Source organism: Myxine glutinosa, chromosome 13 (assembly GCF_964187855.1).
Source record: "Myxine glutinosa chromosome 13, kmMyxGlut1.1, whole genome shotgun sequence".
Taxonomy (NCBI): domain Eukaryota; kingdom Metazoa; phylum Chordata; class Myxini; order Myxiniformes; family Myxinidae; genus Myxine; species Myxine glutinosa.
The window spans coordinates 29902663-29919342 of record NC_136273.1 but is presented as its reverse complement, the minus strand read 5'-3'; the positions used below and the strand labels follow the sequence as shown (position 1 = coordinate 29919342).

The 16680-nt window shown below is 42.4% G+C and overlaps 1 protein-coding gene across 2 annotated transcripts in view; it reads right to left on the bottom strand.

Annotated features, from left to right (window-relative positions):
- Nucleotides 1-2000: 2000 nt before the first annotated feature.
- LOC137438777 (globoside alpha-1,3-N-acetylgalactosaminyltransferase 1-like) overlaps nt 2001-16680 on the bottom strand; it is an 85051-nt gene continuing 70371 nt past the window's right edge. For both annotated transcript variants that reach the window (XM_078767233.1, XM_078767232.1), the window contains exons 7-10: nt 12111-12146; nt 11683-11817; nt 6759-7044; nt 2001-2491 (exon numbers count right to left, since the gene is read on the bottom strand). In XM_078767233.1, coding sequence (XP_078623359.1) covers nt 2075-2491; nt 6759-7044; nt 11683-11817; nt 12111-12146 — 874 coding nt within the window. In that variant the 3' untranslated portion in view covers nt 2001-2074. The remainder of the gene's footprint in view (nt 2492-6758; nt 7045-11682; nt 11818-12110; nt 12147-16680) is intronic.

The window sequence follows — 16680 nt, the reverse complement described above, 5'->3', positions numbered from 1 at the left end:
ACATCAAATGTCATTCATCACCTAAAAACCCACCTGCAGAAGTAAGTTTTCTCTTCCATTATTAGACGTTCTAACACGTTTCATGTCGAACTTTCTGACATTTTCATTACCTCCGCCATCGAAGGTGGATGCAGGTTATGTTTTCATCCCTGTCTGTCTGTGAACAAGATATCTCAAAAAGTTGTGGGCTGATTTGGACGAAATTTGTCAGAGATGTAGTGTATGTGAAAAGGAAGAAATGGTTCAATTTTGGTGAAGATTCGGATCCGGCTACTAGAATTTTAAAAGTGATTCTTCACCATTGGGAGATAGGGCCAAAAACGATACATAGCAGGATATCTCAAAAAGTTATGGATGGATTTGGACGAACCTTGGTGGACCGGTTGGGTGTTTGACAAGGACAAATAGATTCAATTTTGGTGAAGATCTGTTTTTGACTTTATGGATTCGGATACGAGTATTATTTAATATTAAGTGATTCTTCACCATTGAGAGATCGGGCGAAAAGCGATTATATAACATGATATTTGAAAAAGTTGTCGATGAGTTATGACTAAACTTGGTGGATGAGTTGGTTAGGTGACAAGAACAAGCCAATTCGATTTTGGTTCAGGTCCGAATCCAGATCCGGCCTATCATTGGGATACAAACCATAAACTATTCAGCCTGGCGGAGGTATGCGCTCTACCGAGTCCCCTTCTAGTTTTTTCCATGTCATTTATTCCCTCATTTACCATTATATCACCCATTTATGTAATGTATTACCATTATATTACCCATTTATGTAATTTATTACCATTATATCACCCATTTATGTAATTTATTACCATTATATTACCCATTTATTTTACAGAGTACACATGCCCAAAAAAATCATCAAGCTCATATAAACAACCAGCTCATGACTCGTGTAAACCTTTTGAGATTAAAGGCTTACATTTAACCAACGTCCATGACATATGACATTATGACGTGACACTTGACTTGAGACTTGCCCTCAAGACCTTGAGACTGGACTTGAGACTAATTTGAGACTTGGCTCAAGTGACTTGTTGACATCTCTGCTCGCGGCACAATCACTACAAGTTCAACCGCTTAGTTGCCTAACGCATGCGAGCATCGCATCGCAAAAGGGGTGACTGTGCTTGTAGAGTGCTGATAGTAGCAGACTTAGGAGGAACTGAAGAAGGGGGAAGAGAAGAGATGGGGAAGGAGGAGGCGGGAGCAGGAGGATGGTGAGCGGGGGAGTATGAGGGGAGATGAGTGGAGATCAGGAGGGGGGAGGGTGGGGAGCAGGTGGAGTGAGCAGGGAAACAGGAGGAGAGCTGAGTGGGAAACAGTAGGAGGGGTGAGTGGAAAGCAGGAGGAGGGGTGAGCATGAATCAGGAGGAGGGGTGAGCATGGGTCAGGAAGAGGGGTGAGCGGAGAGCAAGAGGAGGGAGAGGGCAACAGGAAGAGACTGAGAGGGGAACAGGATGAGGGGTGAGAGAATATCAGTAGGAGGAGTGAGCAGGGAGCACGAAGAGGAGTGAGCGAGAGCAGGAGTGAGCAGGGAGCACAAAGAGGGGTAAGCGAGAGCAGGAGTGAGCAGGGAGCACGAAGAGGAATGAGCGAGAGCAGGAGTGAGCAGGGAGCACAAAGAGGGATGAGCGAGAGCAGGAGTGAGCAGGGAGCACAAAGAGGGATAAGCGAGAGCAGGAGTGAGCAGGGAGCACGAAGAGGAATGAGCGAGAGCAGGAGTGAGCAGGGAGCACAAAGAGGGATGAGCGAGAGCAGGAGTGAGCAGGGAGCACGAAGAGGGATGAGCGAGAGCAGGAGTGAGCATGGAGCACAAAGAGGGATGAGCGAGAGCAGGAGTGAGCAGGGAGCACGAAGAGGGGTGAGCAGGAGTGAGAGGGGACAGGAGGAGGGGTGAGCAGGGATCAGTAGGAGGAGTGATCAGAGAGCAGGAGGAGGGGTGAGTGGGGAGCAAGGGATTTTGGTGAAGATTTTGATGAAGATTTTGGTGAGGCAGGAGGAGGTCAAGATTTATTTACATTCATGATTTATATTAATGGATGAACTTCAAGAACCGTTAGCGTTTTCCATGCAGTTTTGCGTTGTTTTTAGCGACAGAAAACACACGTGCAAAGTGCACCTGTGAAGGTAAGGCCCAATCAGATGCCCAGCAGTACTCGGGGGACAGCACAAGTGTGGGTGGACGTTTCAATGCAAAATAGTAGTTCATATGAGATTCCTCATTCCAGACGGCGGTTATGCCACGAGAGGCGTCATCCTGCAAGTTTGCCCAGCAATGACGGAGCATTGCAATGACAGACTCTGGGTGTCCCCCGTAAAGTGCACCACCGAAGTAGAACGTTCCCTGTGTTTGTGAAAGGTAGGCAAGTGAAGCCTTCCGTCGCTCGTATGGGAGGTGGGAACGGGAAGTTTGAAAGTAACCTGGGTGCATGAACGACACAAGATCTGAGAGGATCTCTGGGCCGACTTCAGCCTGGATTTTGAGGTATGAGGGAACAGAGAAAGAAAATTAAGGGTGAAACAACAGCGGAAGACACAATAATCGATGCTGGTCAAATGGAATTAAAAATAATGGAATAATGGACATATGACTGACCTTCATCATCTAGGGATAGAGTGTAAATTAAGAAAACATGTCCACATCTCCAATCTATCCATGAAACGCAACATCATGAAAATCAGAGCAAAATTAATCAAGTTATGATCAAAAAGGTGCTTTTTGTTAATTATGTTACAATCCGAAAAAAGTAGGTCAAGGACACTCATCAAACATCAGGTGCATAACTTTAATGCAGTTACACTACGATGAAAGAACCTCTTGGATTGCCAAGTGGCCTGACAATCCGCATTGGCAAAATTGAGCGATGACAAAGTCGTTATTTTTTTTCAGACCGAGGGGTATGATAAACTCAGAGAAGAATGATGCAAATTGAGCGTAAATGCACCTTGCTCCAGGATATCTATAGAGGGTACCTTTGTTCCTGTCGGACAAACCTTAGAAGAGTTATGGTGAAAAATGTTAAAATGTCTATAATTAGGTAATGACCTTAAAATTAGGTCAAGGTCAAAAAATTGTCAACCACGCTTACTTTTTATTCCCATTTATTTATGCAATTTTCATTCTGAAAGTCCCAACCGGCTCCGAGATACAGCTCAAACATTGGCAGAAAAAAAATAAAAAATTAGACATAATTGGCCGTCGACCGATTATGCCTCCATCCTCATTAAGTCTTTGCTTACTCCAACTTTGACCGAAAACCTCAAGACTGTTTGGCCTCAATATCTAATCTGTACATATGTATCACGGTACATGTTCTTAGTTTAGTTCAAATCCCATAGCCAATGGTATCACATAAACAGGAATTTTAATGTGACCTCTGACCCTTCACCTTTTAGTAACAAATAATCTATTGTAGCGGCTACCGCTGGGTTTTCACAATCGCCTTGCACCTATCAAGGACGCGGAGCGATCACCATGCCGGGCTCGTCCAGGACGCCCGGGCAGGCCCGCGCTCAACTTGCCAGGCCTCGGTCGGGACGCCCGGGCATGCCCGGGCATGCCCGGGCAGGCTCGCCCTCAACTTGCCAGGCCGCAGCCAGGACGCTGGGCCACGCCCCCTCTCGCCTTTCCTGGGCAAACGCTCCGGGATAATATGTATATATATTGCTGCCCGATAAACGGGCTTTTGAGAGTGCCTGAGTGTTTGGTTTGATTAAAGCAACTCGGATGAATTCCAGCTTTTTGTCGCGTCCATTCTTCCGATCGACGTGGGAGCCCCAGCTCCTTCACTATCATGGATGGATGCGCTGATGGAGGTTTTTACTATTTGTACCAAGTTTGATTAAAATCCCTTCAGCTTGTCTCAAGTATACTACCTTTGACCTTTGACCTTGATGCTGAAATCTAATCAGTTCATCTTTGCATTAAAATAAATACTTATACAAAATTTGGTCAAAATCCGATCACTGGTTCACAATTTAGCGTCGTAACATGATTTTTTATCCCAGCAGGACGTATTACCGTTGACATCTTGACCCCATGATCCTAGTAGTTTATCTTTCCATCATATCTTTACATCATCATCTTTACATCATCACGGACGGACAAACCAAAAACATAATGCCTCCAGCGACTTCGTCGCAACGCACTATATATATATATATATATATATATATATATATATACTGTATATATATATATATATATATATATATATATATATATATATATATATATATATATATATATATATATATATATACTGTATATATATATATATATATATATATATATATATATATATATATATATATATATATATATATATATATATATATATATATATATATATATATATATATATATATATACTGTATATATATATATATATATATATATATATATATACTGTATATATATATATATATATATATATATATATATATACTGTATATATATATATATATATATATATATATATATATATATATATATATATACTGTATATATATGTATAAAAACCGAGAATGGTGGTTTGGTCTTGGGGACGAAGTAACTCTGAGGTACAGTCGTGGCCAGAAATATTGGCACCCTTGCACTTTTTTCAAATAATGCACCATTTATTCCAGAAAATTGTTGAAATAAAAAAATATTTTGGTATCCACATATGTACAGTATTTCTTTGGTTTGCAGTGGAACAAAACAAAAAAATCTGAAATAATTACTAAATCGCAGCGTATTCCACACAGACATCCTAAAATGGCCCGGACAATATTATTGGCACCTTTTAAAAGTTGTTCGAAATACTTCGATTTTAAGCAGGTGATTCGCCTTTAGATTGGATTTGAGCTCACCTGTGGTGCCTGCAATATAAAAATCACTCGTTCAACCAGTTTGAATAGAGAAAAGGAGTCACTGTGCAGTTTTGTGTCACTGTGTGCACCTCAATGAGCATGGAGAAAAGAAAGAAAACCAGAGAATTGTCTGAGGAGGTCAGACACGAGATTGCAGCCAAGCATGGACAATCTCAAGGCTACAAGTCCATCTCCAGAGACCTTGGTGTTACTTTGTCCACCGTACGCAATGTTATCAGGAAGTTTAAGGCCCATGGGACTGTAGCCAACCGCCTTGGACGTGACCGCAAGAGAAAACTTGATCGAAGATTACAGAAAATTGTTCGAATGATTGTTCGAATGGTGGAGAAAGGACCTCGATCAATTGCCAAACAGATTCAAGCCGACCTTCAGACACAAGGTACGACAGTTTCAACTCATACCATCCGGCGCCAACTCGATGAAAGGGAGTTCTATGGTAGGAGACCCAGGAAGACCCCACTGCTGAGAGAGAGAGAGAGACATAAAAAGCCTGACTGGAGTTTTCCAAAACACACCTGAACAAGCCAAAATCCTTCTAGGAGATTGTCCTGTGGACAGATGAGACCAAATTAGAGCTTTTTGGTAAAGCACATCATCTCTATGTTTACAGAAAACAAAATGAAGCCTTCAAAGAGAAGAACACCTTCTCTACAGTCAAACATGGAGGAGGTTCAGTGATGTTTTGGGGTTGCTGTGCTGCCTCTGGCACTTTGTGCCTTGAATGTGTGCATGGCATCATGAAATCAGAAGATTACCAAGGCATTTTGGAGCGCAATGTTCAACCCAGTGTCAGAAAGCTGGGTCTCCATCGAAGGTCATGGGTCTTGCAGCAGGACAATGACCCCAAACACACTTCAAAAAGCACCCAGGAATGGTTCAAGACAAAATGCTGGACTGTTCTGAAGTGGCCAGCAATGAGTCCAGATCTAAATCCCATTGAACACCTGTGGGGAGATCTGAAAACAGCAGTTGGGAGAAGGCACTCTTAAAATCTGGGATATTCAAACGGGATATTAATTATATGGATATTCAAACGAGGGATATAGATAATGATTTGGGAAGGGTAAATTGTGGGGCTATAAATGAGATTAGTCTCAAATAAAAGCATTCAAAGAAAATAACTATGGTGGTGACAGAATGTACACAAAAATCAAATGAAAAGGCAAACATCTCAATTTAGCTGCAGTTTGTTGAAATGCTGAATTCTGAATAAAAGGTGTCATCTCTTGGCAATTTGTGGGCTGCAGCTTAAATAACAGACTATGCCTCAATTTTGTAAATAAACTGGCTGACCTCTCTTCAATACATTGAACATCCCACATTACTTTTCAAAAAAGACAGGATTATTGTGTGTTGGAATTGTAACCAATTTCGAAATTCCTGTCTTGAAGTATTGATTGGAAGGAAATAGGACATTTATGTGGCATATTCTTTCCTCTGCAAACTACTTCAGCAAACATCTACTCTCCTTTTAAAAAAATCAGATTAGATGTTGAATTGCGGTCCAAGTTGTTCAGCTGCTTTGATTCAGCAATCCTATAACATCATATTTTCTTCGCTTATTGTATCGGTCATCATTGTAGAGACATCAACCCACACCGTGCTGTATCATTATTGTCTGCCACTCTGTCTGTATTGTTTATCAACCTCTTCACCAAGGACAGCTTGCTGCTAAATGCAGCACCTTTACGACTAATACGTGAGAACGGGAGTGTTTGTTGTAATCGAGTGTCATGGAGGTGTGGGTCCAACTCTGCCTACATTTTCAGATAAGCCAGGATTGGATGCATTCAAGCCCAAAAGTACTAAGTAAAATATATTTATGTAAAGTAACTCGAGGATGTATCATGAGTAGTGCCACACACCTTGAATAGCATATCGACATCGATGGTGAAGAAATAATCTGGCTTAAAGTCCAACTCATTGTCGTCAAGTATCTGCAGCAGCCGTGGCATACGATGGAGAGCATTTTCGCTCCATTTATTAAACTTCTCCGCCTTCATCATTTTCACTGTACGCCCAGCGCCACCGAGGGTCACATTTGGTGCTTTCTCACCCACACGATCCGTCAGCACCACAAAAGTCACGTTATAGCCGGGCATGAAGTACTTCCCAGCATTTTCCATAAACGGCAGCAGAAATGACCAATAGCTGCAGGTATTTAAGAAAAGTAGCATTAATCAAGATTTTGCAATCCAAATGTCTGTCCCATGAGGCAGACAACTCAAATTTTAATTTGTGTCACAGACATGCATCATCATCTCCATTTTTTTAAGATGTAGAAAAAAAAAACATCGAAAACACGACAAACTCGATGGTATTCATAGAATACTTACCCTGCGCAGTCAACTTATTGTGAGCCAACTCTTCTGTTTTTGAACATTTTTTTCTTTGATCCAATATGGCTGCCAGACCACGTGAGCGATGACTCATTAAATTTATATTCTCTAATATAATTGTTGCATAGATCACGCTCAATACCTATCAAACTAATCAGACTAAGCATTGTCCCTGTCGAATTATGACATCATAATTATGGCAAAAATGATGTCATCATTAACAACATCTATTTCCCATATGGAGTTCCTTACAATGAGCCATGTTTCAATTTTTTCCATGCAGCGGTTTGGGAGATATAGAGGTGCAACATTTTTCAGTTTTTCCAAGATGGCGCCTGTACCACATGACCTATGACGTCATGATTATCATTAAAATATTCTACATGAGGAGGCGTTCCTATGGTGAAAATTTTGTGCCCATCAGACCAACAGTTGGTGAGAAAAAAAATTCACAATGATCAGATAAGTGTTGTACTTGTCGAATTATGACGTCATAACGAAGGCACCGATGACATCATCATCAACATATCTTATTCCTCAAGGGGAGTACTTGACAATGAGCCATGTTTCAATTTTTTCCATGGAGCAGTTTCAGAGATATAGAGGTGCAACTTTTTTCGATTTTTCCCAAGATGGCATCTGTACCACATGACCTATGACGTTATAATTATCATTAAAAAATTATACAGGAGGAGCCGCACATATTCTGAAAATTTCGTATCCATCGGCCTAACAGTTGCAGAGGAATTTTTGTTTTATTCATACTGATCAGATCAAGCGTTGTACTTGTCGAATTATGACGTCATAATTAAGGCGCCGATGACATCACCATCAACATATCTTATTCCCCATGGTGAGTACTTGACAATGAGCTATGTTTCAATTTTTTCAATCGAGCAGTTTGGGAGATATAGAGGTATAAGGTTTTTCAAAGATGGCGTCCACACCACGTGACCTATGGCGTCATAATTATGAATAAAAAAATTCTAAGGGCGGAGGCACTTCTCGGGTAAACAATCGTGTCAATCGGACCAAGAGTTACCGAGAAAATGAATTTTTAAAATGCAGACACGTACGGCACACGGCACACGTACACACCTGAATGCTTAACCCAGCTCTTCGCTTCGTGAGCGCAGGGTAACTAGAATGGCACTTGGTGGAGCGCATACAGCTTAATATTATTATTTTTTGTATGTAAGATCGAGGCTCGTGTAAGAGCTAACATTAATCACAAAAAACATAAACGGATAATATATAAACCAGATAATAAAGGGAGCGGGAGACAAATGGGGAGAGGGAAGCACACAAGCACAGCAACGGTAGTGAACAGGGACATTGGGAGATCTGTGGGAGGGAGAGGGTTTGGGGGAGGGGGCAGAGGAAGGGTGGAGGGTGGGGTTGGGAAAGGCATACATCAAATGGACACTGCTTTGACTTCCAGGGAAGAGGTCTGGATTTCAAAAAGGGGAATCTGGGGTGAATTAATGGGGGTAGAAAAGATCAAGGTTTTGGATGGGGGAAGATAAAAGATGGTGGTGAACAGCTGTTTTAAAGACCTGGAGGGAGGAGTGGGATTGAAGAGAGTGAGGGAGTTTGTTCCAGAGGCGGGAGAAAAGAGGAATGAAAGAGTGGGGGTGAATAGGGAGTCTTGATTTTGGCAGTTTAACCTTAAGAGGGTTGCAGGCAGATATTGTGCGACCTGTAGGAATATTTGGGTGACAAAGCACAGACAGAGCTGGGGGAGCTAGACTGGAGAAGAGTTGGTAGAAGACAGAAAGACCACCAACCTGCCTGCCGTGAGCGAGTGAAAAGCCCTCAGAAGCAGCTTCATCGCGGGAGATTCCAATGATTCTGAAAGCTTTGGTTTCTAGAGCGTGAAGCCGAGCTAGATGTGAGGCAGCATTACCAGGCCAGAGGGGAGTGCAGTATTCCATCAAACTGTGGATGAAAGCTTTTTATGTGGTGAGGAGATCAGGTGTGCTAAGGAAGGACTTCACACGACGAAGGATGCCCAGTCAGCGACTAGCTTTGGAGGCCAGATTGGAAATGTAGTTTTCCCAGGAAAGATCATGGCAGATAGTGAGACCCAAAAGCTTGAGTGACAGAACGTCTTGGAGAGGATTGTTGACAAAGTAGATGGGAGGGTTGTCCAGATGGTCTTTTCGGAGAGACATCGTGAGCGTGAGATTTGTCAGGCTTGAAAGACATGTTCCACTTGTTTGACCAGTCTGTGATTTTGTCCAGGTCTGCAGAGAGTGAGGGGACTCTCTGCTCACTTTTAGTCCTTATTCCTCTTTTCTCCCGCCTCTGGAACAAACTCCCCCACTCCCTTCAATCCCACTCCTCCCTCCAGGTCTTTAAAACAGCTGTTCACCACCATCTCTTATCTTCCCCCATCCAAAACCTTGATCTTTTCTACCCCCACTAATTTCACCCCAGATCCACTTTTTAGAAATAACAACTATTTTCCTGGAAGTCCTTGCAGTGTTCTTGTGTTTTACACTTCTCCCACCCCCCCCCCCCCCCCACCTTCCCACGCCTCCTCCCCCCAAGCCCTCTCCCTCCCACAGATCTCCAGATGTCCCTGCTCTCAAATGCTGTGTTTGTGTGCTTCCCCTCCTCTCCCCATCTTTTCTACCGCTCCCCTTATTATATTTGTTTTATGTGGCTGTTTGATTTTTTTTGTGTGATAAATGTTCGCTCTTTCACGAGCCTCGATCATGTACACAAAAAAAAGGTGAAAAAAAATAACCACAAAAGGTCATTCACAATGAAAAAAGAAAAAGTAATATACAACCGGAACTCCTCAGACAAAGACCTTGAAAATGATCTGGCTTTTATGGTCCCTGGTCGAGTAGTTTAAGAGAAAATCATCAGAAAGACAGAAAAACGAAAAGAACCAGACAGGCTACCTACAATGGGCCATTATGACCAGGTTCCCAGCTGCCCAGCTTTGATACAACCCTGCTTTGATCATCTACGTCACCAATGATGTGCTCTTCTTCTTAAAATGCTTTAAAATATTCTGCCTGCCAGACCGTGCGACCGATCACGTTGAAAATTTTAACATGTTTTCCCCTTGACAACTAGATCATACTTGCAAAGTTTGACTTGAATAGCTTTGGTGGTTTCAGGGCAATATTTATGTATTTTCCTTTGATCTAGCATGGCTGCCAGACCATGTGACCTATGATTTATTTGTGAACTCTGGTATCCCCAAGATTTGGGGAACATGTGTGTGAGGTTTCCACTCGATTGATCCGGCTGTTCTGGAGAAGAGGATTTTTAAAGGTTGCCTTCAAAAAAATCATACCTGTCAGACCATGTGACCTATGAGGTTAAAATTTCCAGCCTATATTCCCCAAGTCGAAAAGATCATGTGCATGAAGTTTTGCATTGATTTGGTCAGCCGTTCTGGAGAAGAAGATTTTAAACGTTTTAGTTTTCAATCCAACATGGCAGCCGAACCACGTGACCTATGATGTCATAAATTTACATTCTCCAATATAATTGTTGCATAGATCATGCTCAAGAAATTTCGAACTGATCAGATTAAGCATTGTGCTTGTCGAATTATGACGTCATAATGAAGGCACCAATGACGTCGTGGTTAACAACACGTATTCCCCATTCAGAGTACTTGACAATGAGCCATGTTTCAATTTTTTCCATGGGGGTAGTTTTGGAAATATAGAGGTCCAAAGTTTTTCATTTTTTCCAAGATGGCACCGTACCATGTGACCTCTGACATCATAACCACCGTTTAGAGGCCATTTTTCCCCGCAAAGCGGGGGTTGGCCTTTTTCGGGGACCGTGGTTGTTGTTGTTTTTTGGTCCCCTTTTTGAAGCAATGTTTTACAGCCGGTTGCCCTTCCTGCCGCCAACCCTGTTTGTCGCCTTTTTTACGACACACAGGGAATTACCAGTGAACTGGTACTCAATTAGCCGACCTCGGAAGGTATGACAGGCTGAGTCAACCCCCCTGGCGTTAATTCAGCGATCGGCGGGGATTCGAACCCAGGATCCTAGGATCCCAAGCTGGCACCCTAACCGCTAGCCCAACACCAGGCTAGCCCAACACCTCTACGCTAGCCCAACACGCTAGCCCAACACCTCTGACATCATAACTATCACTAAAAAAAACCTACGTGAGTCGACATATAGAATGGTGAAACATTTGTTGCAATCGGACCAACGTTTGCCGAGAAAATGAATGTAAAGCGTGAAAGAAAATAATGTGAATAAAAACCATAACTTTCCCAGCATGGAATGCTTGGAACCCGGAAAAAGAAATGGTTACCAGGCTGCTTAGGCTTGGTACACTAATAACAAAGAGAATAAAATCAATAGGGCACCTGCCTATAAGGCTTGGTACCCTCATAAGCATATTATATTTATATAAAATAAGATAACAACCGAGTGCTACTTTCGGGTGCACTGGTAATCTTACTCTCCGACGACGAACACAGCGAGGACTATGGTGAGATTGTCCGGAGAGTGAAGGGCGTGAACAACAGCGGGATCAAACGTGCCATCCCACACAATGGGAGCCATCCAAGGAGTCAGTGTAAGAACATCCATTCGACTGCCAGGAAAAACAAGACAGACTTGGATAGCCATTTCCACCCATGAGATGACAACCCACAGTTTGGATTACAACAGCACAGTGAAGGGTTTGTTTTTTTAACTTTGGTAAGCAGCATTTTAAACTTGTGGGCTCTAAATGTGTTTATAAGTTACACGAGAGATATTTGATTCATCAACATTGTTGTTAGAAAGAGAAAAACTCAAAATGAATGAAACATTCCCTTAAACACAAAATGAAATTAATGTCACTCTTAATAAAATTAGTGATGCGCCAAAATAACCTTCACCTACTTTGGTTTAGCTGCTGTAAATTCGTCCATGTTGAACCTACAGGAATAAAAAGGAAAAACAACTGAGGCTTATATCTTGATTTCACAGCAAACTTGTAATTCGACTCACATAGTATGTACTGTAGATGCCCCTCAAGCAATCAATAAATTATTAAATTGTGCTATTTTTCCATGTTTGACGGATGAAGTGTTTAGTTGTTTTTTTCTCCTTTGTGTTTTTGGAGGTAATAAAAAACACGGCAGTGATTTTTTTTTGCAGAATACACAATGTCAAAGTGATATCCATACTAATAAAGCAGCAGCAGCAGTGTTTATCAAAATCGATCCAGAAAACATTCTGCACCCGAAATAAAACATTTGGACATTTCATGATGGATTCAGAAAAACATAATCAAGGGGATGATTGTGGCTAGAACACAGAGAAAAACGAGATCAGCAGATCGTTATGTTGATGTTCTTTTGCCAATCTCATCAGTAGCTAAGTTTCTCCTATCATGTTTTGAAGAAGAAGAAGAGTATAAGAACAGTATAAGTATAAGTATAAGAACAAGTAAAAGCAGCGCTAATACAGACTTGGCATTTAATATGGAATTTTTTTTTTTCTTGACTTGGGTTTACTTTCTTAACTCAGTATATCAATCGGGTGAGTTTCTTTTACACTTTGGTGATTTATTTGTTAAAAGAACCATGTCACTGATTGTCTGTCGCAGCAAGAAGTCAACAACAGGATTATATCACAGGTGGCGTGGCAAAATGTGCGGACAGGTGCATTTGATGATTGGCTTCACAGTCGGGTATACAAGGGTTGTTGCGTTCTGTATTAGTGGAAAACAACTGCTGCACGTCTCCAAAAGTTATTGCCGCTTCCTCTGGAGATGGTCCGTCAACTCGACAATGCTGTTTGTCATGGAGTGGTGGCTTTACGAAATTCTGGCATGAAACAGCGTGCTATTGCTCAGCAGTATGGCATCACTCAAGGTCAGGTGTCAAAGATCCTGAAACGAAATGCTCAGAGGGGTGTCCCTACTCCAATACCGAGGCCAGGACGTCCACGCAGAACCACAAGGAGAGATGATCGCCAGCTGCACCGGTTAGTCTGCAATGGCCGTACCAAGTCAGCTAATCGGCTTAGGGCTGAGTGGCAGCAACTGACAAATGTGCCTGTATCCAGAAGGCTAGTCAACAAACGACTGGTTCAAAGAGGCTATCGTGCCAGGCATTCCCTGAGAAAGCCACGCCTGACCAGACAACACCGCCAGCGCCAATTGCAGTGGGCCAGAGAGCGCCGTCAATGGCAGCCAGGACACTGGAATCACGTGATCTTCAGTGACGAGTCTAGATTTCTGGTCTATCGTCAAGATGGCCGTGTCCGAGTGCGCAGGCAAGTGCATGAAGCCTACAACAAAGATTGTATAGTGCCAAGAGTCCAAGCTGGAGGTGGTGGGGTGACCGTTTGGGCTGCTTTTCATGCAGGGGGAAAAACTGACCTGGTTGTTCTGAATGGAAACCTGAACCAGTTCAAGTACAGGGCCATTCTGGAAGAAACATTGCTTCCATTTGCTCGTGCAGCCTTTCGAGGAAACTTTGTCTTCCAAGATGACAATGCACGGCCTCATCGTGCTCGCATGATCCAACACTTTCTTGCTGACCGTGGTGTAGAGCATATGGAGTGGCCTGCCATGTCCCCGGATACGAATCCGATAGAGAACTTGTGGGCAGAATTAACGCGTCAAATCGACCACTTGGACCAGCAGCCGACCTCTGTGCGTGAATTGCAGCAGGCTATTGTCACTGCATGGCAAGCGATTCCTGTCCAAACCTTGGCAAATCTCGTGAACAGCATGCCTCAACGTGTACGTGCTCTCCTGAATGCTCGTGGGGGTTACACGAAGTACTGAACTGTAATTTTACTGTCCGTAATCCCAGTCGTAATTTAACTTTTGTTTTTGTTAAAAAAATTTTTGGCGAATGTGCAAAATAAAGAGATACTTCTGGAAAACGTACAGAAGTTTAACACAGTACTGTCCATGAATTGAGTTCGATATCAGTTTACATCACTTTCAAGGATCAATTTATTGTTTCGAAATGTCAAATGTGGTTTTTGTTTCTTTTAAAGGTCACATTAACAAAATCTAGAATAATTTCAACATAATTCCAATGAACTTTTGGTTCTAAGACATCTTGAAAAGTAAGTTCACCCCCACAAAAAAAAATTCCATATTAAATGCCAAGTCTGTACTTTATTCACGCTGTTTCTCCCAATTCTGTTTGTTTGCAATCACAACAATGAAATGACAAATGGGAACAAAGCTGAAGCATTTTGCAACTTGACAAAACATCCACATGTACTATCCACATATACCACATGTATTGCTCTATATATACGTTTTGTTGTTCAAATACCATCTAAAAGAAGTAAAAAAATATCTCTTGGGAATTTCCTCAGACTGCCAACTAATTAATTCCCTTTTTGTATTTTCTTGTGTAAATATGGAGGAGGAATGTCAGCCTTTCTTGGATATAGATAAACAAATACACTCAGTTATAATAATTACTGATTTCTTAAAATTTCGGACATGATTTTATGCTTCGATCAAAAAGTGTACAATTTTGCCATAACTCCATAAATAGTTATTAAAATCTTCAATTTCGCTCCTTAGTTATGCTCTAATTTGTTAATTTTTTTGTCGTAAAGAAAATCCGACCACTTTCTGTACTAATACAAATCCCCTTTACACTGTGACATGATTTGTTTTAAAATCTCACGTGGTATTACAAAACCCTAACGCCAATAATAAATGAAGAGGTTCGGTTCTCACACGGAGGTTTATTGAGGTTACACCATTCGGTTCGAGGTCCAGCTGCCAATTGGCCATGAGCATGTGCAAAGTAGGTGGAAGGGAAGGAACAAACGCAAACACATCAGCAATGGCATAACTGCCTCTTTTGTCTTCCTACATGGTAATGAATAGACACTCACATGAACAACTAGAACGGCACTCAGTAGGGAGCATATACCTCCACCTGGTTGGACATATCACTCAATGGTGAAGAATCACTTTAAATATTCTACGAGCCAGATCCGGATCTTCACCAAAATTGAACCGATTCTTCCTTGTCACACACACAACCGGTCCACCAAGTTTCGTCCAAATCCGTCCACAACTTTTTGAGATATCCTGCTATGTATCCTTTTTGTTCCAATCTCCCAATGGTGAAGAATCACTTTTAAATTCTAGTAGCCGGATCCTAATCCAGATCTTCACCAAAATCTAATCATTTCGTCCTTGTCACATATGCTACATCTCTGCCAAATCTCGACCGAATCCGTCCACAACTTTTTGAGATATTTTGTTCACAGACAAACGGACAGAAAAACTGACAAACAGACAGAGGTGAAAACTTAATCTCCATCCACCTTTGGTGGCGGAGGTAATTAACAAAACCTTGAAGGGTCACAGTATCGCAGTGCGAAAAGGACATTATTCCGAGGAAACATTTTAAAGCCCCAGTGTCATACATAAATGGGGCAAGGAGACCTGGACTCTGTGTCCTTCTCTCCTGACAAGGTGGAGAAGTTTTTGTCAAACCTCGACTCTGATTCTGCAACTGGACCAGACGGCATCAGCCCACGGGTCCTAAAATCCTGCTCTGCCGCTCTATCTCACCCTCTCTGCTCTCTTCGCCCTCTCTTTTGCTCAAGGTCATCTACCATCAGCTTGGCAATCAGCCAACATTACCACTTTACACAAAAAGGTGCAAAAACACATCCTGGCAATTACAGAACAATCAGCCTGCTCCCAATTAACAGCAAAGTCATGAAATCCATCATTGCTTCGGATATCAAATCCTTCCTCTTCTCCAATGGCTTGATCTCTGATCATCAATTTGGATTTAGACCAGGTCACTCTACTCTGGACATTGGATGGAGGTCCTCAATGTCAAACAGGAAATTAGAGCTGACTCCCTTGACATATCACGTGCCTTCGATATGGTCTGGCACCTCCGCTCTGCTCACCAAACTCTCCTCCTATGGTATCCATGGAAATCTCCACGCATGGCTTGCGGACTTCCTCTCTGGTCGTAGTCAACGTGTGGCCCTGAATGGATTTCTCTCATCTCCCCTTCCCTGTAAGGCTGGAGTTCCCCAAGTGTTCTGGGCGCTGTGCTTTTTTTCTGGTCTTCATCAATGATCTCTCTGACTCTCTGGAAAATCCTATCTCTTTCCTGATAACTGCACTCTCTGCTGCTTCATACCTCATCCCTCAGATCGGCAGTCTGCAGCCTCCTCACTCTCTGCAGACCTGGACAAAATCACAGACTGGTCAAGCAAGTGGAACATGACTTTCAATCCTGACAAATCTCACACTATCACTATGTCTCTCCGAAAAGACCGTCTGGACAACCCTCACATCTACTTTCTCAGCAATCCTCTCCAATAAGTTCTGTCACTCAAGCTTTGGGTCTCACTATCTGCCATGATCTTTCCTGGGAAAACCACATTTCCAAGCTGGCCTCCAAAGCCAGTCGCCGACTGGGCATCCTCCGTCGTGTGAGGTCCTTCCTTGGCA